The sequence below is a fragment of the Bos taurus genome, chromosome 24 (assembly GCF_002263795.3).
Source record: "Bos taurus isolate L1 Dominette 01449 registration number 42190680 breed Hereford chromosome 24, ARS-UCD2.0, whole genome shotgun sequence".
Taxonomy (NCBI): Eukaryota; Metazoa; Chordata; class Mammalia; order Artiodactyla; family Bovidae; genus Bos; species Bos taurus.
In genome coordinates, this window is record NC_037351.1 from 49,631,479 (window position 1) to 49,647,589 (window position 16,111).

At 46.8% G+C, this 16,111-nt stretch overlaps 1 protein-coding gene across 5 annotated transcripts in view; it reads right to left on the reverse strand.

Moving 5' to 3' along the window:
• Positions 1 to 16,111, reverse strand: part of MYO5B (myosin VB) — a 334,939-nt gene that overhangs the window by 141,408 nt on the left and 177,420 nt on the right. For all 5 annotated transcript variants that reach the window (XM_059881086.1, XM_002697821.6, XM_059881087.1 and 2 more), the window contains exon 5: positions 694 to 850. In XM_059881086.1, the coding sequence (XP_059737069.1) occupies positions 694 to 850 (157 nt within the window). The remainder of the gene's footprint in view (positions 1 to 693; positions 851 to 16,111) is intronic.

Sequence of the window (16,111 nt, forward strand, 5' to 3'; positions counted from 1 at the left end):
AGAAATGGAGTTCCATCCCTGTAGCATGGCTCGCTATAGTGAGACCTAAGTTTCAGAAATCTCTCTGACCCCTCACTTGCATCGGCCGCTCTGAGGCCACCGTGTGGGAGGTGCAGGTGGTGAAGACAGAGACTGGACCTGCCCTGGCCAGTTCATGCCAACTCAGGGAACAATTTTCTGAGACTCTTCAACAAATTATATGTTGTCACATAGCATTTGACTCTTTCTCCCCGCAGAAGACAAAGTCCAAACATTTTTGGGAAAGGAGGGGGGATCTTTTATCCAGGCCTCCTCACCCCATGGGAACTTCCCTCCTGATTCAGTGGGGCCTCACCACGTGGGAAGGATTCGGTGGGACACTGATTTGCTGACACAGGATGGCAAGAGGGGACAGGACACGGCAGAGATGGCGGTAGACGGGGAAGGACTGTCATGACACTGTCGGGCAAAGTCAAGGGACAGGAAGACATGAAGAGGACCTTCTATCCAATACCAGGGACCTGGGCTTCCAGGTCAGGAAATTCCCAAATCTGTGGTTTTAGGGGCACCTTTGAAAAATTTCCCTCAACAGTGGACAACAGGTTCTTGGGAAGAGGTAAGAATGCTGACCACATGAGGCTGGACACTCAGCAGTCTTACCGCCAGCAGAAGGAACTCCAGCCAAGGAGGCTGAGGACATTTGGACGGCTTTACCTCCATGATGGGACTGGACGCCAGGACTTTCTCTTCGATGTTGGTGTCACTGGCTGAGCCACTGACCGTGGTGAAGTAGCGCATGGCATACTTGGCCGACACCGTCTTGCCAGCTCCAGACTCCCCACTGACTATGATGGACTGGTTCTTCTCATCTCTGCAAAGCAAAGGCCCTGGTCAGTCGCTGGCCACAGAAAAGCACTCTCGCCTTCCAAGGACCCTGTTGGCAAGGGTCTGAGCCCAAATTAGGGATAAATGTGAGGGATGGCATGGAAACAGCCCAACTTCCTTCATACATTTCAACAGATCTGAAAGGGGGAGAAAGAAAGGAGTTCTGAGAAAGACTTACAAACCCCACATACCCTATTTTATGACCCAGAGGAAGGGGGACATATATATCATACACTATTTGTAATCACCCATAAGTTGACCTTGGGGGTGATGGGCAAGAGCACCCTCACTTTGTTCTACACACATTAGCTTTGCTTCCGTCTCAGCTAGAGAGCCCAGGACCAGAATATGGGCAGGAAAAACCACCTGATTTTGAACCTCACACCCACTGGTTAGCTGTCTGGCTTTGGACAAGGTAGTTTACTTCTTTGACCCTCAGACTATCTCAGTCCAGTCTCTTACGACTTTGATCTCCAACCACGCTCATGCTCTTCTAAGTGGTCACCTAGATGTAGGGACCACCTAGGTCTCTAATTCATCCTAACACTCCTGCCAGATTGAGGGTCTAAAGCACAGCTCTAAGCGTGCTTTCCCCACTCAAATCAAGGTAACTACCCATCACTTACAGAATCAAGTCCAAAGTCCTTAGTTGAATGGTTGAACCCCATCACAATGCACATCTCAACACTAAAACCTCTGACAAGCATGGGCAAACTGGTGCTAAGGACAGAACACTGGGCCTTTGGTCTAAGGATCTTGTCTGAGTTCTGGCTCTGCTATCGGCAGGCCCTTTGTGCTAAGGACAGAACACTGGGCCTTTGGTCTAAGGATCTTGTCTGAGTTCTGGCTCTGGCTCTGCTATCGGCAGGCCCTTTGTGAGCCTTAACCACATTACCATCTTACAGATTTGCTGCAAGGCTATATGAAACGATGTCTACATTTCGTATAAGGTGAGGGTATCGCAGTCCAGCCAAGATGAGCGACGTGCCAGCCTCTGCAACTGCGCACTTCCCCACCACTGCCACTGATGGTTCTCACTCTGAAGGAAATCACCTGCAACTTACACCCTTCTCCCGAAGCCTGACCCACGTCCAAAGTCTAAGCCATCTCAGGCATCCCAGCAGGCAATTATTTCTCTACCTTCTAAAGTCTCACAGCATCTGCTTTGTGCTGCTTGTAAGGCAGTGTCCCATCTCACCTCACACTGATGTCAGGCCCTGCATGGTCATTTTACTTGCTGTGTGACTTTGGGTCACTTCTTTTCTTTGGACCTCTGTCTTTTCATCTTGTCAAATACACAGTTGCAGCTTGGGACTCCCCTAGTGATTTAATCTGTCTCTGACATTTGATGATTCCATGATCAAAATTGTAAGAGGGAGTATGGGTGGGGAAAAGCTCTCAGTTGCAATTTTCCATTACTTAGGGTTGGCTGTGGGGGAGATATTTATAAGTATGGAATTCTACCCGACGTCCTTCAAAAACACAACTGATGTATGGCTCCATCCGTTCAGCCCAATTACAGACATGACTTAGCCTACTACTTGGGTCTCTTTGCTTTTCAAGAAATCCTTTTCTCCTGAGCCAGGTGAGGTTCCCTTTACAGGCACACCTTGGAGATACTGCAGGTTCATTTCCAGACAACCACAATCAAGCAACTATCCCAATAAAGAGAATATTGCAATAAAGCAAGTCATGTGAATTTTTTGGTTTTCTGGTGGAGATAAGTTACATTTACTCTATAATGTAGTTTATTAAGGGGCTTCCCAGGTGGCTCAGGTGGTAAAGAATCTGCCTGTAATGCAGGAGGCCCAGAAGGTACATAAGAATATTATGCCTAAAAAAAAAAAAAAAAAAGCACATACTTTAATTTAAAAACATTTTATTTTGAAAAAAAAGGCTAAGCACTCTCTTGGCCTTTAGCCAGTTGCAGTCTTTTGGTTATTGGGGGTTTTACTGCTGACTGATCAGAGTGGTGGTTGCTTATGGTGGGGGTGGCTGTGGCAATTTCTTAAAATAAAACAACAATGAAGTTTGCTGCATGGACGGACTCTTCCTTTCACTTGAACACTTAGAATCCAATGTAGGGTTATCAACTGGCCCAATTTCAATACTGTGTCTCAGAAAACAGGAAGGTATGAGGAGGCGGGGAAAGATAGGGGAACAACTAGCTGGTTGAACAGTCAGAACATACAAGACATTTATCAGTTACGTTCACGCCCTTACATTGGTGTGGCTGGTAGCACCCATAACAGTAACAACATAACATCAAATATCACTGATCACAGATCATCATCACAAATAGAAATAGTGTGAAAAAGTTTGAAATATTGCAAGAATTACCAAAATGTGACACAGAGACTTGGAGTAAATGCTGTTGGGAAAAAATGGAGCTGATAGACTTGCTTGGCACAGGGTTGAAACAAACCTTCAGTTTGTTTTTTAAAAAAGGCCTGTGAAGCACAATACATCGAAGGGCAGTAAAGTGAGTTCTGCCTATATTTAGAAAAACTAACCCACAGCCACGGCATTTCACACCCTGAAACACCAGCTGTGACTCAGGCCCAGGTTGCCTCCAGGAAGGCAGGAAACACCCCTGAAGGCCTGGGCATCAGGCAGGAGCACAGGACTCCCAGGTTGAGAACCAGCCGCTCTCCAGCTCTCACGCAAACACCAGCAACCAACAAGTCCATCTCCCATCCCCGGGGCTCACACTGCATCCCCATCTTGGACACCTGAGAGGCGAGACTTAATTGCTGCTCAACCTTCTGCTCTTCCAGTAAAAATTTCCCACCAAACCACTGCAGCACCTGGAGCTCCCCGAGCAAGGCCAGCCTCTTCTCCATCCCCATATCTGGGTGGGGGCCCCCTGGGCGGGGGGAAGTGGGGTGGGGAAAGGTGGGTGTCAAGACACCTGAGGTCCCCACTACAGAGCACTGATCGGCCAGGGAGGCACTGCAGGGACTTTGGGGATGTCATGCTGAAGTGTGGTCTTGTTTGGGCTTTCTGCAGAGAAGAAACCATCATCCTTGGCCTCCCCACCAGCAACAGGCACAGAACCATCAGGAAGCACTGCTTCAGCTGTCTCCAACTGAGGGAAGCCCCAGAAGAGCTCCAGATACACCGCCTGGCTGTGACAATGAGGGCAGCATGCCCCTGGACATGTGTGACATCAGTACCCTCGCCCTGGAACCCCTCTCTAATTGCCACCACGTGACCACATGCCAGTCGCTGAACTGAGAGCTCCTAGAGAACAGGCATTAGCTTTAACCTTGAACCTGCAGGATTCCTAGCGCCAAAGATTCTCCATCACTCCCTGTTCCCCCACCCAAGCCTTCTCCGTGTAAGGGGCACCAGCCTGCACTCGCCCACTTCATCCAGAAACCTGGGAGTCACTGTGGATTCCTCCCCTTCCCTCAAGCCAGTGTGTCTCACTGAATTCACCTCCCAAGACACTCTGCTCTGTTCTCTGGACCTGTGAGACCCAGCCATCATCTCTAACAAGCATACAATAACAGCTTTCTAACCCTTGCTGTCATCCTCCTGTAATATCAACACATCCTCCTTAGATGACCTTTTGCAGTGAATATGGGGTCAAACCTCGCCCCCTGCTTTAAGCCGTCCAGTGGAACACCTCTGCCCTCTAAGATCCCAGCTCCGGAATCATGTTCAATACTCTCCATGAACCAGCATCTCTCTTTCCAGCTTTATCACATGCCACGCTTCTCTTTGTTCACTCCGTTCAAGCCACATGGGGCTTTCTTTTTCCTTCCTACTTTATATCTGCTTGAAGCTATTTCAGTTCAAACTGATTTTCTCTTCTTTGATCTCACAACTCTTAGTGCCTGGTACTCAGAGTCTGCCTTACGGCCACTCACACATTACTACTTTTCATTGTAATTAATTACCACCACCAATTTACACTTAGCCACGCTATCCCTTGCTTCAGTCAGTTCAGTTCAGTCGCTCAGTCGCAGACTCTTTGCGACCCCATGGACTGCAGCACGCCAGGCCTCCCTGTTCATCACCAACTCCTGAAGTTTACTCAAACTCATGTCCATAGAGTCAGTGATGCCATCCAGCCATCTCATCCTCTGTCGTCCCCTTCTCTTCCTGCCTTCAATCTTTCCCAGCATCAGGATCTTTTCAAATGAGTCAGCTCTTCACCTCAGGTGGCCAAAGATTTGGAGTTTCAGCTTCATCAGTCCTTCCCATGAATATTCAGGACTGACTTCCTTTAGGATGGACTGGTTGGATCTCCTTGCAGTCCAAGGGACTCTCAAGAGTCTTCTGTTTGGGACTCACAAGACTACTGGGTATCAGTCTTCTCATTTTAGAAAATCCATTTTAATAATATAAATATTAAGATGTTGCTGTGTTTTTATTTTGTCTTTGGGCCATGGCATCCAGGATCTTAGTTTCCCAATCAGGGATTTGAACCCAAGCTCTGTGCAGTAGAAGCTTGGAGTCTTAACCACTGGACAGCCAGGGAAGCCCCCCACTCTTCTCATTTTTAACAAGGATAAAAATGAAGTTTGGGAAGACCCAGGGATATTCCCAGAGTTCTCAGCTAGCAAGACACCAAATGCAAACTTGAACACAGACTTCCTTACCCTGGACAATTTCCCACTGGGGTGTTCTGTAACACCTCTACACCACCATTATAGCACCTTCGTGTGTAACCAAGCACCATTGGTGAATCCCTCCAACAATTCGAGCCTTGAGACATTAGACAGGAATCAGGTGTCAGTGCTGGCTGGCACAGCACCACTTCCTCAGTTAAAACATCACTTCTTTTAGGGTGGTCAGAAGCCCCTGCCTGACCACCCTACCTTCCTAGCACTCAGCATACAGTTTACTAATATTTTCTTTATCTACTTAGCACTCCTTCTATCCTTGTCTTTCCCATTAGAACCTAGTTCCATGATGGCCAGTCTCAGACGCAGGGCTTGGATGGACAGGCCAGCGCCTGGTTTGTGTCAAGATAGCAGGGGCTATCACGGATGGTGGTCTTCATAGACTGAGGCCACGGTGCCCCCTAGAGGTGTACAGTTTACTGCCTGCAAACCAAACTTCGTGGTTCCTGCCCTCAGTTCAGTCTCCGGAGCTCATCCATGGGAAGGGGGCTCCCTGCAGGGGCCCCAAGCCTCAAAGAGGTGCAGCTCTCTTTCCGTGGACTGGGCACTCCCTGAAAGGCAGGAAGAGGTGGGAACAAGACCTGCTAATGCCCCTGACACACAGTGGAGCTGGTAAACAGGAAGGAGGGAAGGCCCAGCCTGAGCCTCGCCCAGCAGGAAGGACGCCCTGTCTCTCAACACACATCATTAAGCCCCTCCATCATTCCCCACTCCAGTAACAAATCATCTGAAAATTTAGGTGTGTCAGTAGAATACAGTCTAGTCACTAATGGGATAATCAATCTATTGTTTCTTGCCTGTCTATGTCTGTCTGGTCTGTAATTACATTTTCAACACCATCATCACAGTGCAGACCATCTACTATGGTTAAAAAAGAAAAAAAGATTTGCACCAGACAATGGGGATACAAAGAATTTTTAATCAAGAATTTCCGTCCAACACAGACATTTGTGTCAGTACCATGGACAGAGTTAATAACTGGGAGACATGCAAGGAAGACAATTAAAATGAATCTTAGCAGCATGCCAGCTAAAAAAAAATTGATAATACTATATATGGTATGATATTTTCTTTAAAACTCAACAATAAAAAAGAAATATGATGCCTAGGGATACAAACACAATTATATTAACACAAAATAATCTCAAAACCCCATTAGAGTGGGAAAGTCAGGAAAAGTCAAGAAGAGGGCAGAGTCACCTTGGGAGAAAAAAAACCCAGGTTCTATGGGAAGGGAAAAGTAAGGTTTGGGGACAGAGATAAGCTAGGATGGAGATAAAGTTAGGTAAAGCTATAGTTTTTCCAGAAATCATGTATGGATGTGAGAGTTGGACCATAAAGAAGGTTGAGTGCTGAAGAATTGATGCTTTTGAATTATGGTGTTGGAGAAGACTCTTGAGAGTCCCTTGGACAGGAAGAAGATCAAACCAGTCACCCTAAAGGAAAGCAACCCTGAATAATCATTGGAAGGCCTAATGCTGAAGGTGAAGCTCTAATACTTTGGCTGCCTGATCTGAAGAGCTTAATCATTGGAAAAGATCCTGATGCTGGGAAAGATTGAGGGTAAAGGGAGAAGGGGGCAGCAGAAGGTGAGATGGTTATATAGTATCACCAACTCAATGGACATGAATTTGAGCAAATTCTTGGAGACAGTGGAGAACAGAGGAGCCTGGGATGCTGCAGTCCACGGGGTTGCAAAGAGTTGGACCTGACTTAGTGACAGAACAACAGTCAGTTAGGTAAAAAAGGTACAGAAACAGAGTGAGGCCATTTGGGGCTCTAAACAGAGCCTCACAGTTACAGTGAGTCTAAAGTTAAAGATTTTCTCCCAAGGTTGGGGCATGAGAAAGAACGGTTCTGCTGTGAGAAGGGGCTGGGCCAGAAAGTGCCAAGTCAGGGATCCCATAAACCCAGCCAACAAGAAAGCCAGGCTCAACGTGGGAATGAGGAGATATGTCCTGGGCAGCTAGAGAGAGGGTGCCTATGTCTGGGGCCCTCCATGCTCGGGGTGTGGGGCAGGCACAGCAGCATCCCTGAGCATCTCTGCCATCAGGGACCAGTGACCTACCTGCCACACCTTCCCCTTTCCCAGGCAGGGCTGTGTGCTCACAGTCTAGAAATCAAGTCAATATGGAAGGCAGCCATAAATATTCATGGAAAACTGCTTAATTGGTAGTTAGCAGTCAGAGTCCTAAGTGCCCAGTCAATAAGATGAAATTGAACCTTCTGACAACGCGGGGGCTAAGTACTTAGTGCATTTCATATCCAAGTATCATTTTTCCACTTTAGTCTCACAGTGGCCCTCTGGGTGCTAAGTTCTATTTATAAACCTCCTAGGTGTAGTGTGATACAAGTAGCCGTGAAATGAATCCGTCTCCTTCCACTTACTTGCTGTTCCCAGGAGAGGCTGCCTCCTCTCACATGTGAAAGGATCACAGAAAGAACCTCTGGGAACTCAGTCAAGCCCACCCCTCACTGGAAGATAAGCAGGGCAGAGTGAGACTGAAACGGGGTGGGGGTCTCCTCGGTGTGGATGGAGATGTCCCAGCATCTCTGCTCTTAAACTGGAAAGGCTGGAAGATGAGCCCTAAGACCTCCTGCTATTCCTGAACTCTGATTCCAGATCCAGGTTACAGTTGAGCTGTGCAGAATATTAATAAATAGCTCACATCAACTGCAGGTACCTGCTAATCTTGAAAATATCCCTGAAAATTCAGAAATCTGTGGGTTTAGTTAGCTTATTAAGAAGCAGAGACGTTACTTTGCCAACAAAGGTCCATCTAGTCAAAGCTATGGTTTTCCCAGTAGTCATGTATGGAGGTGAGAGTTGGACTATAAAGAAAGCTGAGTGCCAAAGAACTGATGCTTTTGAACTGTGGTGTTGGAGAAGACTCTTGAGAGTCCCTTGGACTGCAAGGAGATCAAACCAGTCCATCCTAAAGGAAATTAGTCCTGAATATTCATTGGAAGGACTGATGCTGAAGCTGAAGCTCCAATACTTTGGTCACCTAATGTGAAGAACTGACTCATTTGAAAAGACCCAGATGCTGGGAAAGATGGAAGGCAGGAGGAGAAGGGGACGACAGAGATTGAGATGGCTGGATGGCATCACTGACTCAGTGGACATGAGTTTGAGTAAACCCTGGGAGTTGGGATGGATAGGGAGGCCTGGTGTCCCTGGGGTCTGCAGTCCATGGGGTCACAAAGAGTCGGACACGACTGAGCGACTGAACTGAACTGAGCAACAGAGGCAAGTGTTTCCTGTGGTTTTATATTTAACAGAATTATTTGGTCCATGTTATCTTGTGCTGTGCCATGCTTAGTCGCTCAGTCATGTCCAATTCTGCGACCCCATGGACTGTAGCCCACCAGGCTCCTCTGTCCATGGGATTCTCCAGGCAAGAATACTGGACTGGAATGCCATGCCCTCTTCCAGGGGATCTTCCCAAACAAGATATCGAACTCAGGTCTCCCATATTGCAGGCAGGTTCTTTACCGTCTGAGCCACCAGGAAAGCCCAGTATTATCTTAGTTGGGGGTAAACTATGGTGTATGCTTATTTGTACCCTACAGGGTGTGTGTGTGTGTTAGTCACCCAGTCGTGGCTGACTCTTTGCGACCCCATGGACGGTAGCCCACCAGGCTCCTCTGTCTATGGGATTATCTGGGCAAGATTACCTGCAGTACCAAATAAACACTTCTGAAGCTCTCTTTCACTTGGTGCTGGGAATTACTTTACAGAAAAGGAATACATCCAGGTAATATTCAGGTAAAAAGGCTTCTCGTGGGTCAGCAGTCTAGCTTGGTAGTATCTGAAGCCAGGTGCATCTGAGCACCTCGGTCTAAAGCCCATCCTCTTTCTCTGCACTGCACTCTCTCTGCCAGGTTACCAGGAGATACAAGGTCTTCTTCGATTTCTCTTCTAGATCCAGCCTCATCCATTCACCTTTTAAATTTAGCAGAACCCTGCACGTCAATTTCAGCATCTCCTCTCACCTCTCCAGGTTGCCTCTAACATGATCTCATCTTACCTCCTTGCTACAAACACCACCCCAAAGCTGTCCACTCTCAGATTTACACCCCAACCCAGATCTCTCCCAAAGCCAAGCACATATGCGCAGCGACAGTGACACACAGAGGCTGCACAGCTCTCCCCTCAAAGCCTCCACACCCAGAACCAAGCTCCCCAGCCCCCCTCCAGTCTGCTCCTCATCCTAACTCCTCAAGCGCATGGCTTGGTGCCCCGCACAGCAATGAGACGGGGACTTGGGAAGGGCCTTTGACTCTTTTCTGTTCCTTACACCACCAGGCAGAGTTGACTGTACTGCCTCGATCCTCTTTTTAATCCATCCCCTAAGTCCTGTCCCTCATCCTTTCTCTCCTGGTCCTTTCACAGTATCGTAACCGGTCCTCCTCTGCCTTTGTCAGCCCCTACTCAATCCATTCTCCTCATTGCCACTGGAAAGATATTTCCAAAACACTCATTTGAACATATGTAAGTCAGACATGAATTCGAACCCTGGGTTGTAAAGATCCCCGGGAGGAGGGCATGGCAACCCATTCCAGTACTCTTGCCTGGAGAATTCCACAGACAGAGGAGCCCAGCGGGCAACAGTCCGTGGGGTCGCAAAGGGTCAGACACAGCTGAGCAAGCACGCACGTGGGTCCCACGAGCACCTCTCATGAGACACTGGGGCCTGCGTCTGCATCAGCACCTGCAGCATCCCAGGCCCTTCATGATTTATCCCAAGAGGCCATTCCAGGCAGAGGCGCCAGGCTGTGCAAAGGGCAAAAGAGAGAAATGGTGTTCCAGGAAGAGGGTGAAGTTTAGGGCACTCCCACCCCAACAGGCAAGTCGTGGCCTCTGGCAACGACTGGACTACACAGAACCATAACTTGTTCAGCCCTGGCTGCACATGTGGAGCTCAGGAAACTCCCCCGATGGATTCCACAACCATCACCTGGATCACAGCCTCTGGGGGTAGAGCCCAGATATTGGTTTTGTTTTGTTTTAATTCCACAAGGATTCTGATGTTCTGCTACATTAGTTCTGCTAGGATTAAGAACCACTGCTCAACAGCTTCATTAAATGGGTCATGATATAAATATATTCAGGTACTTGTAGACATTCAAATACCTTGTAACTTATTCATGGTTGCTATTAGCCTAGTATCGTGTAACACTGACCTTAAAACAAAGACTAACTTTACGAGGCTAAACAGTTCGTAACATGTGAGTTTTTTAACCGTTCTTCTTGTCTGTAAACTATAGGAGCCTTTACATTTAAGTCTAAGTTCCAGTTAATGGTTTTTTACAAATCACTTAGAAATCAAAGTAGAGCATCCTTGTTGACAAGACTTACGTGACTGATACCCCCCAGTGGCAGCAACAGTGCAGGCCGGTCAGCACTAGAGTCAGAAGCGCGCAGAGGCACGAGCACTGCAGAGCACACTGCGGCCGGCCAGTGCCTGTGAGCGGGGGAGAATCGGCAGCTTTGCCCTGTCTCCAGTGTTCTGCACCTGGGATCTACAAATTCCCAACACGCTCACGAATAGAATTCAGGGGCACCCATGAACTTAGATGGAATAAAAAGCACGGCTCTATTCAGTTTTACTAAATTCTAACAATTTTAACATTTCCGCCAATTAAGAACATAGCCAAATGTGAAACCTAAAAAAGTAACACAATTGAACTTATTTATAAAACAGACACACAGACACAGAAGACAAACTTATGATTACCAAAGGGGCAAGTGGGGAGGGATACACACTGGATTAACAGACACACACTGCTGTATATAATATAAACAACAAGGTCCTATTGTATGGCACAGAGAATTATATTCAGTATCTTGCAATAACCTATAATGGCAAAGAATCAGAAAATATATATATAACGAGATCACTTTGCTATATACCAGAAACTAACACAACACTGTAAATCAGCTATGTTAGTCACTCAGTCACGTTCAGCTCTTTGCAACCCCATGGACTGTAGCTTCTGTCCATGGAATTATCCAGGCACGAATACTGGAGTGGGTTGCCATTCCCTTCTCCAGGGGATCTTCCCAATCCAGGGATTGAAACTGGATCTCTTGCATTGCAGGCAGATCCTTTATCATCTGAGCCATCAGGGAAGCCCCAAATCAACTATACTTCAATTTAAAAAATAAACAAAAAAGAATAGTCAAAAACAGGGAGCAGAATTAGCAGGACCTGTGACTTTGACACCATATTATATTACAGTTGCTGCAGATATCATTAAATATTTACACTCATCACTACTTCAAAATTATGGTTATTATTAGATCTGCCACTAATGCATTAACGATACCTTATATTTACTTTATCACAAACTCCTAAAATAATTTGATAAGTTCAGTAAAATCAGTCCTTTGCAATTGTACATATTATATTTGATACATTTAAATGTTTCAAATGGAACAAAAATGGTTAAGAGTCACTCATTCCCTTTTAAAAATGTTTTTCTTTTCCAGATTGCAAAATCATGCCTCTTTGCACAGCATTAATGACAATGACTTTCAAGGAAACCATGCCCACGTTTCATCAGTCCTGCTGCATTTTCAAGGGCCAATAAGAAACATCACTAAGTGTGCTGGTAGAGGTGGGAGGTAGATTTCAGAGACTCCTAGGATAGGGGGCAAGTTTCTCTCCCCTGGAATACATTGTAGCACAAGTTGGTATATAACCTTTCAGGCCTTAAAGCTCACAGAAGACTAAATGACACTCTCACAGCGTCTGCATCTCATTGCCCTGAACAGTCCAACATTGCAGGGCAAGGATTTTGAGATGTACTTTCTAGTAAGTTCCTGGGTGATACTGATGCTGCTGGTCTGGGCACCCAGCATCATCATCCCTTGGCTGGTTTGAAAGTTCATGATTCTCTCATGTGGCCATGAAATTATACAGCACCTGGGCCTAAGGCTGACTCTGCTTTAGTTGTTCTGGGGAGTCTATTCTAGAGGGGAAAAAGCTGGCTCAAAAGACAGTGTCTGAGGATCCATCTTGCCCCTCCAACTGCTACAAAGGCTCTCACAGGCCCCACTGGAGAGGCTCTCACAGGGTTTAGCTTCTTCTGTAGCCTTCCTCTCCTAAATGCAACCATCCCAGCCTCCTGGCCCAGAAACCATCCAGCTTTCACGTATGAGACACTCAGGATCGAGTGGAGGTGGAAAAGCGCTGGGCTATGTTAGCAGCTGACAGGCCCCAGGGCAGGCTGAGGACATACCAGAGGCTGGTGCCCAGAGGCTTCAACAGTTCACAATGAATGAACACGCTCTAAGTGAAAAAAGAGAATGCATGCAAAAGAGAGTCTGGCTACGGGAAGGCACTACTAACTGCAGTCATTTGTGTCCGCCACTTAATATTTATGCCTAAATTATCATGGAGCATAATGATTATGAACATCATTAAACATATTAGGCTAATTCTGCTGTGAGCTTTACTCAGTTATAAAAAGCAAGGCTCTACCTTCACAGTGTTTTCCCTACACAGCTTAAAAAAATTAGACCACTGAGGGCACAAGCTTGGACATCCAGCCTAGCACCCTTTCTATGATGCAAGGGCCCTTCAAATACATCATGTGTTCAAGCACATGAGAGGTCACTTCATAAGACAATCTGCTTCAGACTGAAGGCATTCAAGCAGAGACAGAACTGACCTCACAGCTTAGTAGATAATGTTGGAATTATCTACATGGAACTGCTGGGCTTAGAGCAGACGCACCTGAATGGTAGCTCTGGTTATTTATCAGTAGCACACTCATTCATGGGTTTCTTTAGTACAACATCCCAAGTCTGTGGGTCCTGGAATACCCAGTGGGTCTCTAACCACTTCTGAGTCCTCTAAAGAAAGACTCACTTTAATGGGCTGAAAGATCTAATAATGGAAAGCAAGTCAATAATTCATTATGCTGTCAGGAAAACTCGTCGCTCTCAGAAATATCCCTAACAAAAGTAAAATTGAGAAAGGCTTCTCCCTTCTCTCAGCCCACACTTTTGATATATTCTTAGATCTGTCTCATCTGGGAAATGCTACCTCAGGTCTAAATGTGCCAGCCCCATTCCTCTGAGCTCAGCCAAGGCATCTTCCCCACCTGCATCCACTCCTTGAGCAGTTAAGATGGCAGATGAAACCATTTTAATAAATGAACCGACTACAGCGGGCCCTTCAGCAACAGGTGTGAACTGCATGGGAACACAGACACACTGATTTTTTCTTCAGTAGTAAATACTACAGTACTGCCCAACTCGTGGCAGGTTAAACGGGAGCGCCCACGGACGGCAGGGCCAACTCTAGGTTAAATGTGGATTTCATCCGTGCAGAAAGTTGGCGCCCCTAAACCCCACGTTGTTCAAGAGTCAACTGTACACTTATATCAAGTTCTGAACTTCTGCAATAGCACCTTCAGGCCCCAAATCGACTACCTTCTGGAGAGGATCACAGGACCTGCAGTTACAGTGCTGGGTGAGAGAGTAACCGAGATCTTGACAGATAGTTCCTACTGATTACTCACCTCCCTGCCCTCTCTCAAGGCCTTTTTATATCGCACAAATGTAAGTGCCCAAGAGTTACCCAAACAGAAAACCTAGGTAACAGGGATGATCAAAGTTCACAGTAGTCAACATCAACTCCACTCTACAACACGATCACATCTACAACTTCAGTTTACCCTCCTGCTGACCACGGAGGCAGGTTAGGCAACACTCTTTCACTCCCCTTCCAGGCCCAATAACCTGTACAAAGTGGAAGAAAGTACCTTATCCAAAGCCAAGGTTTCCTTGAAAAAGTCCCATATGGCTCCATCCCCCTCCTCAGTCAAGCCCAGCCAAGGGTGTGGCACTCAACACTCCCCAGAGGTTACAGCCTACATGCCATCTGATAGGGTGGTGAGTCAATGTGGGCAAGAACCCAAGAATTACAGTTCAACTTCCAAATCAGGAATCTTTAAGCCCAACTAGAGCGTAAATGGCAACCCACTCCAGTGTTCTTGCCTGGAGAATCCCAGGGACGGGGGAGCCTGGTGGGCTGCCATCTATGGGGTCGCACAGGGTCGGACACGACTGAAGCAACTTAGCAGCAGCAGCAGCAGAGTGTCTACAAACCTCTTAGCAGTCAAAAGGGGAGGAAAAAAAAACCATGATGATGGGAAAGGGGACTCAGCTGTCCACCAGTCAGGTGGCAATTCTTTACTACATACCTGCATGGGGTCCCATTTTGAGCTTTCCAAGTAAGTACATGAAAACAGCTCCCTTGAGGAGCTGCCACTCCGAGGGACACCCAGCACACTTAGAACAAAAGACAGCATTGTGCTGCAAAGTACAGAAGAGAACGCCAATGGTCTAAGATCCAAGGGGGCCGAGACTCGAGAGCAAGACCCCTGAAGAATCTTGTTAGATGTCAATGTCGACTGCCTTGAGGTTCGTCTTTACCAAGAGCTGGAAGTTTTCAGCGACGGAAGAGAAGCTCAGAATTAGGAATTAGCTGTGCAGTGGCTTCACGGGATGGCGACTTAGTAAAGTTTCCCCTTGTCTTTTCTTGAAGGATAAGTTGGGGGGAGAGGGGGCAGTTCAGAGTTTATGTAAAAACCTTTGTTGGGGGAAAAAGAATCCTATGTTAAAATAAACTTCCTTTTGTGTCAAAAATTCGACAATGTCTCCCTACAAGCAGAAGGAGTGTTTTAATGCAGCTAATTGACTTTGGGAAGATTTTGAGTTCTGAATATTCACAGGCTTTTAGGGGCTAGGTAATTTAATTAAAGCAATCCTCAAATACTCCCAGGACCAGAATGTGCTTGCTTTTCAAATCGTTAAAAAAAAGAAAAGAAAAATACATCCTAGGCTTTCCTTTAATAAAGCTTAAATGCTGCGATCTGGCTGTTTTTAGTAATGGTTGTGAAAAAGTCCCTTGTCAGTTGCAAAAATCCCAAATGGTGAAGTCTTTTAGTGTTATTTTTAGTGTCATTTATCAAGATCCACAGGAGTTTTAAATGGTAAGTTACAGACACTACTGGAGCAGCAGGTGTGCTCACGGAGAGGGAAGCCCAGCTTCCTGGAAGTAAGTTAGCAGCTATCTGTGAGGACCCAGGAAGCACATGTATCACCTCATCTACTGGAGCACTCCTCCCTACACCCCCACTGTGAGTGAGCGCCACCCGTGGACGGAGGTGCTCCCGTTGGAAGCAACACGTTTTCCTTCTCTGATCTGAGTGCCAAGATTGTACTCCACCCCATATTCATAAAACACTGACCTGGAGCATCCTAACATTCTTGCTGATACCACGGTCCCCTCCGAGGCCTGGAAGTACTACAAAGCTCCAAGACTGGGAGGCTTACTTGGCCAACCTGCTGAGCAACCACAGCCTGGTGCATTTTGCTGAGTCATGTTCAGGCTTCTTGACTCGTGGAAAAGGGACACAGGGAAAGGGCCAAAGATAAGAGGTGTCAGGCATTGGGCAAGGCCTTCAGAACCCAGGAAAGCAAGTTCAGAGAGCCGACAACCTTGAGTTTGAGATGGGCCCTCCCACCCAGCTGCTCAAATGTTTCCTCTTTAATCCTCTTCTCTTCTGGCTTCATTTCTTTGCTGTGCCTGACT